Genomic DNA, 16,445 nt, shown 5'->3' with positions numbered 1-16,445 from the left:
TTCAGTTAATTATATACTCCTACTTCCTAAATGTAACTTTACTTAGTGATGAGTGTAGTATTAGGGTGTTGTACTGTGTTAGCCATTATGAATATAGTGAGAAGTTAAGCAAAATGACAACTTTTATTGGCTAACTAAAAAGATTACGATATGCAAACCTTCGAGCCAACTCAGGCCACTGCTTCAGGTGAGATGTAAGGGTTAGGGTTGAAAGTCTGCATATTGTAATCTGTTCCGTTAGCCAATAAAAGGGGTCATTTTGCTTGACTTCTCACTTAGTGATGAGTGAAATGATTCATAGAGTAGTGAATTTGTGGAGGAAAAAAATTAGCAAAATAAACGTTGTTTAATTTCCAGCATAATTCATACCATCGACACAAGAAAAAAAAGGCATTTATTTCCTGTCTGGAAGTGTTTTCTTGTATTAACTCCATATCCATCTGCCTGTCACTTAGTATTTAAATAAAGATCTCTAGTTAAAGAAAATAATAATAATAATCACCTGACTCATTTCCTGTCACGTGTGGATGTTTTGTTGAGCCATCAGACGTTGTGTTTGTGTTTGTGCTGATAAGAGGGATGGTCACTTTTCCAATTACAAATACAGTCTTGCCAATTATAATCCTAAAGGTGCCTCAGAGACAGAAATGAAACTCAAAGCTCAAGATTCATCAGCTAGAAAGAGAGAGCTTTGACATACAGCCTAGAGCAGGGGTGGGCAACGTCGGTCCTGGAGGGCCACAGTGGATACAGATTTTCATTACAACAAAACAGCTTAGAATCCAATCCTTGGCAATCTCAAACTTTGTTTCATTTTATGGCTTTTTGGTCTGCAATGTTGGACTCTTATATCATCCATTCTTTTTTCCTTTCCAAGGATATCATCCAAAAGATTTGAATCCTAAAATAAATCATTTTCAGCCTGTCAAATTTTTCTCTTAGGTGTTTTATTGAACCAAATAGTGCATGACGAAACCATACAGGTGTAAATGGAGACACGCTAGATGAAGAACTGCTGGCTCCTTTGTCACTTGCATCTTATTGGTAACTAGCTGTCCCTTGTGGCTCCGCCCACGTAGCAGTGAAACCGGACAAACTTTAAAAACCAATTAAAAAAAGTGTAATTCTGGCCAAGAAGAAGGTAGGTACGCTCTGACGTCAAACGTTGGCACTGTATCTGATCACGTTCAGGTCTGACGGGAGAGCGTCCCTCACATGGGGAGATATCTCTGGCAATCAGCAGCTACCCTCTAAAACACACTTAGCTCTGATCTCTCTCTCCAAATCACCAAATGTTACTCCTTAACAATCTGTAGATGATAATGTCTGCTGAACAAACAGGTATCGCTAGCTAAGCGGAGGCAAGGTGCACTACGACACGTGGAAATAGGGAAAGCGACTTGAACGGAGGCTGGCGTGTGAGTGAGGAGGGCCTCGCCCTAAAAAAAAATCGGTACCACAAGGAAACTATAATACCCGTTGCAAAAACAACCAGAATGTTCAAGCAAATTTTAGAAAAAATCCTGATCCAGTTCTCTCGTGAAAAGCGGACATATGTCGCTTTCTTTCAGCTGCATGCTGTAGCCTCGTCCTGCTTTCTTCTTCCGACTCATTAACTTGAGGCCACCTTGCCAGCTCTTTGATCTTCATGCTGTAGCCTCACACTTCCGGGCCGGACAAACAGACACACACACACTTCCACGCATAAACATTTATATATAAGATAGAGTGCTGTAGAAGAGGTGATCGTCTTATGTCTTATTTCAGAATTCAGTTTAATAAATGGCATTGGATTCATACTTCAGTTTTCATCAAGATGTTCGTAATACCATTATCAAGCTTGTTTAATCCAATTCATGGTCATAGGGGCTAGGGGTGCAAGGCAGGAAAGAACTCTGGACATGGCCAACTCGTGGACACGCCAGTGCAAAAGTACCAGATTCTTTACAATTACCTATCAAATTAACATTGACCTTTTTGTAGATATGGAAATAGAAGCTTGAATAAACAGAGGGAACCATATACAGACACAGGGAGAACATGCAGACTCCACATGGACAATCATCAGGTGTTGGAATCAAATCCAAGGTGTTGGATCCATGAAGGAGTTTTGCTAACCACTATGCCACCTTTCTTCTCGTCATATACATATACATTATGTTTATATGGTATCCATCCATCCATTATCCAACCTGCTATATTCTAACTACAGGGTCACGGGGGTCTGCTGGAGCCAATCCCAGCCAACACAGAGCACAAGGCAGGAAACAAACCCCGGGCATGGATCCAGCCCACCATAGGGCGCACACACACACATACCCACACACCAAGGACAATTTAGAATCGCCAATGCACCTAACCTGCATGTCTTTGGACTGTGGGAAGAAACCGGAGCAGCCATAGAGGAAACCCACACAGACACAGGGAGAACATGCAAACTCCATGCAGGGAGGTCCCGGGAAGCGAACCCAGGTCAACTTACTGCAAGGCAGCAACACTACTACTGCGCCACCGTGCCACCCTGGACAAATTAATCATATGGAAAAAACACCGCTGTTTAAGTGGTATATACAGTATATATTGTTGGCTTGCTCAGAACTCCGACTTTCTGACCATGGAGGATAACACATGCACATGCGTGTCCAAATACACAGCAGACCGGTTTCCACTCCCGTTTTCTTCCATTCCATTCCCACTTCATTCCCCTTATTCATGTCTAACTTATTCTCATTTCTCTTCCAGAAAAGGAAGTCCAGTTCCAGTGTTCAGCTTATGGTGAGTGTGATATTCCCTCTTGACAGAGTGTGGTGACATTACACCCACCGCTCAGGAACCGTCTGGCATTCAGTTCAAACCAGATTTTCCATTGCCCGGGTAAAACAATGCCAACTTTAGACTGCAATCAAATGCCAAACAAATGGAGCTGGACTTTCTTTTTTAGAGTGTTTCATTCTGCTACGGCTTTCTGCATCTCATGCACACTAATGTTGCGACTGTTTTGGCTCGCGTCACACATCCCAGATTGAGGGGTCACTTTATATTTTGTTTATGTTGTCATCTACACCCAGTTGTTCTCCCAGACATCTGTCTCCAAACCTGCTGGTGAGGAATTACATACATGTGTTGGGAGTGATGTGTGAGCTCTAACTGGGTCTCCTTTCCCTTCAGGAATCATCTGAAAGCACTAACACCACCATCGAGGATGAGGACACCAAAGGTACAGTAAAAATTCTTTTCATGTTCTACTGTGCTCAATGATACTTAGTGCAGAAACAGTTGCAGTAAAAAAGGAAATCGGGAAGTTGGCTTTTTCACAGCCTAACCTACATATACACTATATCGCCAAAAGTATTGGGACAACCAAATCATTGAATTCTGGTGTTCCAATCACTTCCATGGCCACAGGTGTATAACATCGAGCACCTAGGCATGCAGACTGCTGGCTTCTACTAACATTTCTGACAGAATGGGTCTCTCTCAGGAGCTCAGTGAATACAAGCCTGGTACCGTGATAGGATGCCACCTGTGCCATAAGTCCATTCGTGAAATTTCCTCTCTACCTAATATTCCACAGTCAACTGTTAGTGGTATTATAACAAAGTGGAAACAATTGGGAATAACAGCAACTCAGCCACAAAGTGCTAAGCCATGTAAAATCAGAGAGAACATGCTTTGGTGCACTGTGTGCAGAAGTCGGCAGATTTCTGCAGATTCAACAGCTACAGACCTCCAAAAGCTCAAGAACAGTGCAGCGTAGAGAGAGAGCTTCATGAAATGGGTTTCTGTGGCCGAGCCAAGTGTAAAGTTTGGTGGAGCGGGGATTATGGTGTGGGGTTGTTTTTCAGGGGTTGGGTTTGGCCCCTTACTTTCAGTGAAAGGAACTCTTAATGCTTCAGCATACAAAGCCATTTTGGACAATTTCATTCTCCCAACTTTGTGGGAACAGTTTGGGGATGGCAACAAGACTGCGCACGCACCAGTACACAAAGGAACTTGAGTGGTCTTCACAGAGCCCTGATCTCAACCCGACAGAAAACCTTTGGGATGAATTCGATCGGAGATTGCAAGCGAGCCAGGCGTTCTCGTCCAACATCAGTGCCTGACCTCATAAATGCTCCTCTGGTCACAAATTCCCCTAAACACACTCCTGCACCTCGTGGAAAGCTTTCCCAGAAGAGTTGAAGCTGTTGGAGCTGCAAAGGGTGGGCCAACTCTATATTAAAGCCTATGTATTCAGAATCGGATGTCATTAAAATTCATGTGTGTGTAAAGGCAGTCGTCCAAATACTTTTGGCAATATAGTGTATAAAAAAGACCTATGTTTATAGTTATATGTACTGACCAACCCTATATAATCGAATCATATTGTGAATTCAAGATCAGGGGTATACATCTCAACTTCTGTTATTTACAGCACCTTGCAGAATCATTCTTTCCTTGTACCTAAATCATATTTTTGCAAATACACTTATTTTTCCCCAAGTCATGAATTCCAGCTCCCAAAGTGGGAAAGTGACATATCAATTGAAAAATAGATAGATAGATAGATGAAAGGCACTATATGATAGATAGATAGATAGATAGATAGATAGATAGATAGATAGATAGATATGATAGATAGATAGATAGATAGATAGATAGATAGATAGATAGATAGATAGATAGATAGATAGATAGATAGATAGATAGATAGATAGATAGATAGATAGATAGATAGATAGATAGATAGATAGACTTTATTAATCCCAAGGGGAAATTCACATACTCCAGCAGCAGCATACTGATCAAAACAATATTAAATTAAAGAGTAATAAAAATGCAGGCAAAACAGACAATAATTTTGTATGTTAACGTTTACCCCCCAAGGGGGTAGAATTGAAGAGTCGCATAGTGTGGGGGTCTGAACGATCTCCTCAGTCTGTCGCTGAAGCTGCTCCTCTGTCTGGAGATGATCTTGTTCAGTGGATGCAGTGGGTTCTCCATGATTGACAGGTGCCTGCTCAGTGCCCGTCGCTCTGCCACAGATGTCAAACTGTCCAGCTCCGTGCCTACAATAGAGCCTGCCTTCCTAAGAAGTTTGTCCAGGTGTGAGGTGCCCTTCCTCTTCATGCTGCCTCCCCAGCACACCATCTGATACCAAATACAACCTTTGGACAAATGTTTGTGGACACCTGATGGTCATACCTATACAGGGTGGTCCAGATCTAATTATGTAGATCCAGATCATCTGGATGACTTTGATTTTTGCAGGGACGATTCCAGTTCGGCGCGAAGATGGTTCTTCATGTTTTCAGTTCGCACACTTCTCGATGGTTCAGGATTTTTCAGGTGACTTTGTAATAAACTTAATAAGTTATAGCGTAATGAAAATTGCATAATTAGATCTGGACCACCCTATATAAGCTTGTTGGACATTACATTCCAAAATACGGAGAATTAATATGTAGATGACCCATGGGAAGGATTTCCACAAGATTTTGGAGTGTATCTTTGGGAATTTGTGCCCATTCAGCCAAAAGAGCATTTGTGAGGTCAGGTACTGATGTTGGACAAGGAAACCTGGCTGACAATCGGTGTTCCGATGTATCCTAAAGGTGTTCAGTAGGACTGAGATCAGTACTCTGTGCAGGCCACTCAAGTTCTTTCTTGTCTTTATAGACCTGGCTTTGTTCACAGGGGCACAGTTTTAGAGTACAACCTTCCGCCCACTCTTGCCACAAAGTTGGCAGTTCATGATTGTCTAAAATGTTTTTTTTTTGCCATAGCATTAACAGTTCCCTTCACTAGCTCAAACCCTAAATATCAGGCCCAGATCACACAGATGAATCTTTCAGGGGATTCCTCTTTGCCATAGGAGGCTTGGTATACCTGCTTATAGGGGCATATTTTCTGTCATGCACGTGCTTACAGTGAAATAACTGCATGGCAAGAATGCTCAAATATCTCCTGTCCATTGTGCATTTCTTACAGTGAGGAAACAAGAGATAATTAAAGTGACGGAACAACTTATTGAAGCCATCAGCAATGGAGACTTTGAGAGTTACACGTAAGTTATTTTTCCAATTTTCTAGGCATGCTCATTCTACTTGGCTTTTTTATAGAAAAATATGTTTTGTGTGTGTTATTGGAAACTGGACTGGCCAACCCTGGGAATCCCTGGAGAAAATACAGGTCGTGTACGTTTGTCTCCATAACCTCAAACCAATAAGAGCAGCTGGGAATGAGACGACAGGGATGGTTGAGTACTGATGGCGTCGAGAGGTTTGCGGTTAAAGTGGTATGGATTTGTGATAAGGAGAGACATTGTATATATGGGTAAAAGCATGATGGGAGTGAAAGGACAGGGAAAGAGAAATCGAGGAGGAATGAATCAGAGGTGTATGGATAATGTAAAAGAAGATCTGAAGGAAAAAAAGTCTGACAGAGAAGGAGGTGCAGGACCAAGCTGTTTGGAGAAGGTGCTGACCCCATCGTCTGGGCTGGCAACTACACCACTAAGACCTGTGGCCTGGCAACCTGAAGGAACGTTAGACTAGACTTCTTCCAAAATACTTCCCCAATCGACGATCAAAATAAGCAAAACGGCAAACAGTATGTGAAATGATAAAGTGAATATATATTGATAAAAAGAAATGAAATAAACTCCAAACAATGTATGTATATCACACCCCAACCACCCCCAAAATAACACACAACCCCAAAAGTGACCGACAGAATATAATAATAAAAGGTGCAGCAATAAATATACAATACAAACCCTCCCTTGTCCCTACACTGAACACGAAACAGAGACGACACACGGAGAACACAAAACACACATAAAAGTCCAAAAGAGTAAACGGAAGATGAGCAATGAAAGTGAACCTTGTCTGGCTGATAAGTGTCCCCAGTAAATAACATACGGGTGAAAATGGTTGATCGCTCCCTCCCCAAATGACAAAAAGCAGTCTCACCGTGCTCTCCTTGGCGTTTCAGTATGATCCTGAACCCCAGGGTTTGCGTGGTGATGGTGAAGCAGTTTCATGGTTGGGCATTGAAAGCAGCAAGCGTGAAAAGGGTGTAAATTCCATATTGGCGTCTTTCTTTGGTTTCCAATTGAAGTGTCTGGGTTGTAATTGATCCCCCATTTCTGTTCATCCTCTTGTTTATATAGCAATGGCCCAGATGGAATTGATGTGATTGACAGAGACATTTCCTTCGAGAGGTCACGGCTCTACAGCTCTCTCCTTCCTCCTTAATTAGGACAATGCTATTAAAGACGCAACTCAGCACAAAACACATTTAAGACGTCCCACAGACAGGCGGACATGTTGTTCATCAAACCACCACACGTTTATTTACAATATTTACAACAATTGCAATGGTCACACAGACCCAGTTCAGTCCAAATAGTGCACAAACCCCAAACACACACAGTCCTGGCCACAAATGCCTTTCTTTGGGCCGCCTCCACACTCTCCTCGTGCCTCGTCCTGCTTCCACCCAACTCCAGCGCTGAATGAATGGAGACAGCCCCTTTTAAACAGTCCCCGGATGAGCCCCAGGTGTTCCCGCCATTCTGCCTCTGGCCACGCCCCAGCGTGGCGGAAGTGCCGGCTTTCCTCCCGGCAGCTCTCCGGGTGCCGTCCTAAATCTTCCCCCCAGCACTTCCTGGTGTGGCGGAAGTGCTGGGGTAACAGGTCCCCAAGGCATTGGGGCGCCTCCTGGCAGTGACCACGGGCCCCTACAGGGTGGAGCCCCCAGAGCAACCATGAAGGCGGCCCCCACGTGATCCAGGGTGGGCTCTGACCCTCTTCCAGTCCCTCACAGCGTCCCGGCCGGGTCGTTGTCCCTGGCATCCCTGACAGTGCCCCACAGCCAGCGAAGACCACTCGTGGGAAAGAGTGACCCGTCCCACGAGGGCAGCACAGTCCCGAAGCGGGTCCTACTCCAGGACAGCCGGGGTCCAGTCCCGCTCTCCAAGCAAGTACAGGGGCGGAGATGCAGCCTGCGCACCACCACTTGGTGCTCCCCTGCGCCTCACACAGGTTGCACTCCCCCCTTTTACCAGCACCCCGGGGCCCCCTCGTTCGGCACCCCCTCCGAGGCCTCCATGCCCCTTTGGTCGGAGTCACTCGCTCAGGAAGGCGGCCCCCACGTGATCCAGGGTGGGCTCTGACCCTCTTCCGGTCCCTCACGGCGTCCCGGCCGGGTCGTTGCCCCTGGCATCCCTGACACCCCATTCATGTAGCACCCCTACATATTGACTTCACATAGAAGTGGGAAAGGATGAAGAGGAACACCAAGAAGCGAGCTAATGGTCACACAAGGCATCAGTGATGGTTAGTTTTGTGATTTACAAGGCTGTAATCAGATGCCGTAGTGATATTATAAATTCTGTGATAGTACCATTTCTGGTAGTTATGAGTAAGCCAACCCTTCCTGGAAACTGTCTAAAAATTATTATACTGCAATGACCCACTAAGCCATTAGAGGATTAGGTGACATTAGTGAAAGGCTGACAGGTAAAAAAAGAGGGGATGGAAGGTGCTTGAAGGTGTCCGAGAACATAGCCAAGGAAGTCATTGGATGTGAGGGCCATCCAGGGGCTCTTTCACTGTTTCTTGTGTCTATGTCTCCATGTTTGTGTGTATATACTGCATTTTAACTTCTGTTTCTGTCTCCTGCATGTACTGATGATGCATTAAAGACAATATTTTTTTCTTGGAATCATCTGTGTGTTTGCCTTAAGAGGGAAAATGCCACAATACTATGTTATGCCACCATTTTTATCCTGTGTTGACTTGCTTGCCAGGTAGTTGCTGAGCAGGATGACTCGGAGTGTCTGGCATTATGACGTCAAGGGAAAAACACAAGTGCATCTTAGTAAACATAGGAAAACTAATATAATTACGGAAAACAGGCAATTCGGTCCAGTAAAGCTTACCAGTCCTAGCCATCTAATTTCAAAACAACATCAAGCCAAGTTTTGAAGGTCTCTAAAATCCTACTCTCTACCACACTACTTGAGCATTTATTGCATGTGTTCCTTGTGTGAAGAGACGCTTCCTAACATATACGTTTATGAAAGTTACCTTTAACAAGATTGTCATTCTATATGTGGGGCACAATTGAGTAAAGCCCACCTGCCAACACTGATGTCAAGAATTTTCATTCTCCCTCTACTTTGTGTTGGTCTTTTACCAGTGGCTGCTCATGCATTGTCTGATGCCTTGGCAAACCATTTCTGCTCTTTACCAGTTTGGTGGCATCTCACTCCATACCTATTAATCGATATACAAACTGGCAAATGTATTAGTTGCACCAGTATGAGAATGAGTAAGCACCCCTTTTTTTTCCAGAACTCCACCCAGGCCTCTCCAGGGCCACACATGTCTGGGCTGCGCCCCGGGGAGGACCCGCCGGCGCCCCCGACCTCACAGAGCGAGGGACGGGACGCAAGGCAGAGTTGGGCACGGAGGGTGGAACGGGGGGAGAGGGGAAGGACGCCCCTTCCACCCCTCCACCCCGGCCCCACCGCCTCTCCTGAGAGAGAACGGGGAAGCGGGCCTGAGAGGTTTTGGGTCCAACCGTCCAACGACAGGTCAGCATGCTCGGTAATGATCCTACCGCAGGTTCACCTACAGAAACCTTGTTACAACTTTTACTTCCTCTAGATAGTCAAGTTCGATCGTCTTCTCAACAAGGTATTGGAAACATTTCTTAAAGATTGCGACTCAAACCCATCATGGAGCTCCTGCAGATTTTTCAGTTACATATTCAGATTGAATGGAGACTAGAGACAAGTGAGATAAGGTTTCTTAAAAGAATGCTAAAAACTTTCTTGGTCAGATGAAGTAATAAATGAAGAAGTGTTAAAAAGAGTACACGTGAAAAGACATTTACGGAGTCAGAGAAAGAATAGACAATAAAAATGGTTGGGATGCATCATCAGAGCTGATGATGTTGAAAGTGGTGCATTACTGGTCAAGTCAATGGGAAAACAGCAAGAAGAAGTGGAAAATGTTGTGAGATGCTATGACAACAACATGAGTTGCAATGAGATTTTTTGTAAGGCAAGGAAAAGAGAGGTGGAAGACCATGGGTACCAACATCTACAGTTGTGTTTGAAAGTTTGTGAACCCTTTAGAATTTTCTATATTATATGACCTAAAACATCATCAGATTTTCACTCAAGTCCTAAAAGTAGATAAAGAGAAACCAGTTAAGAAATGAGACAAAAATATTATACTTGGTCATTTATTTTTTGAGGAAAATGATCGAATTTCTGAGTAGCAAAAACCTCTAGGATAATCAGTTAGTTTGAAGGTGAAATTCGAGTCTGGTGTTTTCAATCAATGGGATGCCAATCAGGTGTGAGTGGGCACCCTGTGTTATTTAAAGAACAGGATCTGTCAAAGTCTGCTCTTCACAACACATGTTTGTGGAAGTGTATCATGGCACGAACAAAGGAGACTTCTGAGGACCTCAGAAAAAAAGTTATTGATGCTCATCAGGCTGGAAAAGGTTACAAAATCATCTCTAAAGAGTTTGGACTCCACCAATCCACAGTCAGATAGATTGTGTACAAATAGAGGAAATTCAAGACCATTGTTACCCTCCCCAGGAGTGGTCGACCAACAAAGATCACTCCAAGAGCGAGGCGTGTAATAGTCAGCGAGGTCACAAAGGACACCAGGGTAATTTCTAAGCAGCTGAAGGCCTCTCTCACATTGGCTAATGTTCATGTTCATGAGTCCACCATCAGGCGAACACTGAACAACAACGGTGTGCATGGCAGGGTTGCAAGGAGAAAGCCACTACTCTCCAAAAAAAACATTGCTGCTCGTCTGCAGTTTGCTAAAGATCACGTGGACAAACCAGGCGGCTACTGGAAGAATGTTTTGTGGATGGATGAGACCAAAATAGAACTTTTTGGTTTAAATGAAAAGCGTTATGTTTGGAGAAAGGAAAACACTGCATTCCAGCATAAGAACCTCATCCCATCTGTGAAACATGGTGGTGGTAGTATCATGGTTTGGGCCTTTTTTGCTGCATCTGGGCCAGGACGGCTTGCCTTCATTGATGGAACAATGAATTCTGAATTATATCAGAGAACTCTAAAGGAAAATATCAGGACATCTGACCATCAACTGAATCTCAAGAGAAGGTGGGTCATGCAGCAAGACAACGACCCTAAGCACACAAGTCGTTCTACCAAAGAATGGTTAAAGAAGAATAAAGTTAATGTTTTGGAATGGCCAAGTCAAAGTCCTGACCTTAATCCAATCGAAATGTTGTGGAAGGACCTGAAGCGAGCAGTTCATGTGAGGAAACCCACCAACATCCCAGAGTTAAAGCTGTTCTGTATGGAGGAATGGGCTCAAATTCCTCCAAGCCGGTGTGCAGAAATGATCAAAAGTTACCGAAAACGTTTAGTTGCAGTTTTTGCTGCAAATGGGGGTCACAACAGATACCGAAAGCAAAGGTTCACATACCTTTGCTACTCACAAATACAGTATGTAATATGTGATCATTTTCCTTAATAAATAAATGACCAAGTATAATATTTTTGTCTCATTTGTTTAACTGGTTTCTCTTTATCTACTTTCAGGACTTGAGTGAAAATCTGATGATGTTTTAGGTCACATTTATACAGAAATATAGAAAATTCTGAAGGGTTTACAAACTTTCAAGTACAACTGTATATCGAGTATGGAGCTTAGAGAAAGAGAGATTCAGGGTGGAAAGTTCCTGTTCCACCTCATCCCAAAGATAAAATTATTTATTGAGGTGCGGTGAATCTCCAGACTGTAAGAGTAAACTGAAGTCACTATCATTTTTCTGGAACCAGCTTGTTGTAAATCTTATATCTGCCATTTACAAAAGGACAGACTGTGGCCAAAAAGAGACATACACGGTCACCAACAATGATTAAAACTCTGTGATCTTCAAATGACACTTAGCGGTATTAAGAGGTCTAATGTGTGCCAAGAAAACATTTCTTCTACCGTTCCACTACTACACTCCATTCTACACTCTGACATACGGTGGATCAATGCTGTTTATTCCACATTCCATCCCAGCCATCTGCATTTTGCAGCAGATGTCGAGATTTGTCAGACCAGGTGACATTGCTGATCAAGAGCTGTGGCCTTGTTGACAAAAGTGGAACTTGTCGTCATACTCCGTTTAGGCCCATCTAGTTAAGATCCAATGTGTTGTGTATGCAGGGATAAACCTTCTGAACACATCACTCTTGTGATCGGAGGATTTGCGGATGGACTTTCTGTTAGCTTGATTAAATCTTCTCTGGTGTTTCCCATTAACACTCTTTTTACCACAGAGCTGCCTCTTACTTGTATCGCCTGTTTAGCTGTAAAGTTTAGACACTGTAATGCATGAAAATCCCAGGAAGGCACCTAATATACATCTCAGATGTTGGAACAATAAGCAATATTAGCTTATTGTACCACTTCATGACCTTTAAGATTGCATGTCTTGCCCATTCTAAATTTTCATCTAAGAACAGCTAAATCTCCTGTATATGTGTGCTTTCTATAAAGTTGCAGCCATGCAATTGGCTGCTTGGAATGGCATGCTGTTTGCATTACAATACAATACATCCATCCATCCATTATCCAACCTGCTATATCCTAACTACAGGGTCTGCAGGAGCCAATCCCAGCCAACACAGGCCACAAGGCAGGAAACAAACTCTGGGCAGGGTGCCAGCCCACCGCAGGGCATGCACACACACACTAGGGACAATTTAGAATCGCCAATCCACCTAACCTGCATGTCTTTGGACTGTGGGAGGAAACCCACACAGACACGGAGAGAACATACAAACTCCATGCAGGGAGGACCTGGGAATTGAACCCTGGTCTCCTAACTGTGAGGCAGCAGTGCTACCCACTGCACCACCCCAATACAATAAATCCATCTATCCATCCATTTTCTAACCCGGTCTGATGGAGCCAATCCCAGCCAACACAGGACACAAGGCAGGAATCAAACCAGGGCAGGGTGCCAACCCACCGCAGGACACACACAAACACACCCACACACCAAGCCACCAAGCCCAATTTAGAATCGCCAATCCACCTAACCTGCATGTCTTTGGATTGTGGGAGGAAACCCACGCAGACACTGGGAGAACATGCAAATTCCACGCATGGAGGACCCGGGAAGCGAACCTGAGTCTCCAAACTGTGGGGCAGCAGTGCTACCACTGCGCCACTGTGCCGCCCCCCGCCACAATACAATACAATACAATACAATACAATACATTTTCATATAGCCCAAAATCACACAAGAAGTGCCGCAATGGGCTTTAATAGGCCCTGCCTCTTGACAGCCCCCCAGCCTCGACTCTCTAAGAAGACAAAGAAAAACTCCCAAAAAAAAAAAAATACACTTGTAGGGAAAAAAAGTAAGAAACTTTGGGAAAGGCAGTTCAAAGAGAGACCCCTTTCCAGGTTGGTTGGGCGTGCAGTGGGTATCAAAAAAAAGGGGATCAATACAATACAATACACAGAACAGAACAAATCCTCAATACAATATAATCGTAAAATAAAAATATTACAAGTACAGAGCAGACTTCAACAGTAGATGATCTTCTTCTATAATACGCTACCATGGCTGTCCTTTTGTCTGTCTAGGATTTTAAATCACCTGTTGCTTGCAAACCGTTTGACCAATTGACCTGAAATTTGGTACACATATACTATGTAACCTCTACTGTCTGCTATCAGGGTGATGATTTTTATTACTTTTTTTATTTTTATTTTATTCTAGAATCAACTCTCAGCAGCGGGCAGCCATGCAGCACATGCATACGGGCGCCGTTCTCATTCCCTACCACCTTCGCCGTCACTTCTCCTACCTCTTCATATCTTAAATCATTCTTGAGGCAGATTGAAGACTTAAGTGCCAGCTTAAGTGAAAAATTAAAGAAAACGTATTAAGTAATTGCAGCACAAACATGTACTTAATCAGTTTTAACGCAAAAAGATGCTGACAGAAGAAGAGAAGAAGCGCAATGCTAGGGTGGAGAAAAGAAGACCTGCTCAGGAAACAGCAAGCGTATTAACCTCTGAGCAAACAAATGATACACGTACAGAGAAAGAGGATGAATACTATAAGTCAGGTGTATTCACTGCACGTTATCGTGTAGTACGCCGTTTCTGGTATCACATAATACTATTTGGATTTGTTCACAGTACCTCAGCCTGTGCTGGGCCAGGCAGTCTGATGAAAGAACCCCTCTACCCAATGAATCCTGCAATCCTCCAGCAGAGATGACTTTACCTTAGGCAGGCAAAACAACTTGGCAGGTGGGCAGTGGCACCAAGTGCCATATTTGAGTACTGAAAAGAGAAACAGAATGAGTGAGGGTTAGTAACAAATTAGACCTATCGTATAGGAGCAGGTGGACCTCATCAAGTGGTCACTAAGTGTATATACGCAGCAAACAAACACACACGAATACCCCCAGTGACCTGTTGCAGCTCTGCAGATTAGCAGGCCGTTAGTCACCTCAGTCAGAGGCTTCTGGAAATGTCTGGCGCTTCAGGCTTTAACTACTTCTCAGCTTCTGTGATTGAGCTCGCTATAACAGCACAAAGCATTTATATTCTTGGGACTTTTTTAAGAAGTAATTTTGTCTGAATAAGTTATGGAATAGCTTAATATTCTCCACTCAATACATAGCATCCATCATTTCCTGTGTCATAAATATAGAACTTGTGTGGGTTTCGTGCTGATTGGCCACATCTCTCCAAGGCAGTCACTTACAGGAGCTCCTGAATTGACCAGGTGTGTGGGTGTCCTGTGACACTCAAAAGAGTTCTAGAAATTCACGAAGTGCCTCACGATGAAAGGCATATAATGGCGTGTAAAAATAAAAATAATGAAGGTAACAGCAACCAGAGAGCACCTGCAACTGTGAAATATATGAATGAAGATGGTTTCTGATCAGTTCCTCAATGAAGGGAATAAGTTGCAAGTCATCAAAGGTGCTCAGTTGTCTGACACTTTAGCATAATCTGGACAAAAACAGGCCATTCAGCCCAACAACTCCCTCCAGTCCTATGCACTTAATTCTTCTAAAATAACTATCAAGTCAAGTTTTGAAAGTCCCCAACGTCCTACTGTCCAACACACTACTTGGTAGCTTATTCCAAGTGTTTATGGTTCTGTGCATGAAGAAAAACTTCCCTAACGTTTGTGCGAAATTTACCTTAACCAAGTTTTCAGCTGTGTCCCTGTGTTCCTATTGAACTCGTTTTGAAGGCACTGTCTCGATCTGCTGGACTAATTCCATTCATAACTTTAAACACTTCAGTCAAAAAAATCTCCTTTTGCTTAAACTGTGTGAATTAGAATTAGAACAATCTAGACGAGAACAGGCCATTCAGCCCAACAAAGCTCGCCAGTCCTATCCACTTGCTTCCTCCAAGAAAACATCAAGTCGAGTTTTGAAAGTCCCTAACGTCTTACTGTCTACCACACTACTTGGTAGCTTATTCCAAGTGTCTATCGTTCTTTGTGTAAAGAAAAACTTCCTAATGTTTGTGCGAAATTTACCCTTAACAAGTTTCCAACTGTGTCCCCGTGTTCTTGATGAACTCATTTTAAAATACAAGTCTCGATCCACTGTACTAATTACCTTCATAATTTTAAACACTTCAATCATGTCACCTTTTAATCTTCTTTTGCTTAAACTGTAAAGGCTCAGCTCTTTTAATCTTTCCTCATAATTCAACCCCTGTAGACCTGGAATCAGCCTAGTCGCTCTTCTCTGGACCTTTTCTAGTGCTGCTATGTCCTTTTTGTAGCCTGGAGACCAAAACTGCACACAGTACTCAAGATGAGGCCTCACCAGTGCATTATAAAGGTTGAGCATAACCTCCTTGGACTTGTACTCCACAGATCAAGGCGCTATATAACCTAACATTCTGTTAGCCTTCTTAATGGCTTCTGAACACTGTTTGGAAGGTGATAGCTTGGAGTCCACTATGACTCCTAAATCCTTCTCATAAGGTGTACTCTCGATTTTCCGACCGCCCATTGTGTATTCAAACCTAATATTTTTACTTCCTATGTGTAATACTTTACATTTACTGACATTAAATTTCATCTGCCACAAATCTGCCCAAGCCTGTATGCTATCCAAGTCCTTCTGTAATGATATAACGGATTCCAAATTATCTGCTAATCCACCTATCTTGGTATCATCTGCAAACTTAACCAGCTTGTTACTTATATTCCTATCTAAATCATTTATATATATTAAAAATAGCAGCGGCCCTAGCACTGACCCCTGTGGAACACCACTCTTAACATCGGCCAGTTCTGATGAGGTTCCTTGCACCATCACCCTCTGCTTCCTGTGTCTGAGCCAATTCTGCACCCATCTAAAAACATCACCCTGAACTCCCACTTCTTTTAACTTGATGCCC

General features: G+C 43.3%; 1 protein-coding gene across 2 annotated transcripts in view; it reads left to right on the top strand.

The window, feature by feature from the left end:
• camk2a (calcium/calmodulin-dependent protein kinase II alpha) overlaps positions 1 to 16,445 on the top strand; it is a 410,473-nt gene that overhangs the window by 371,597 nt on the left and 22,431 nt on the right. For both annotated transcript variants that reach the window (XM_039774535.1, XM_039774534.1), the window contains exons 14-15: positions 3,169 to 3,217; positions 5,971 to 6,046. In XM_039774535.1, the coding sequence (XP_039630469.1) occupies positions 3,169 to 3,217; positions 5,971 to 6,046 (125 nt within the window). The remainder of the gene's footprint in view (positions 1 to 3,168; positions 3,218 to 5,970; positions 6,047 to 16,445) is intronic.

The sequence above is a fragment of the Polypterus senegalus genome, chromosome 13 (genome assembly GCF_016835505.1).
Source record: "Polypterus senegalus isolate Bchr_013 chromosome 13, ASM1683550v1, whole genome shotgun sequence".
NCBI classification, from domain to species: Eukaryota; Metazoa; Chordata; class Cladistia; order Polypteriformes; family Polypteridae; genus Polypterus; species Polypterus senegalus.
This window is presented reverse-complemented; position numbering and strand designations above follow the sequence as displayed.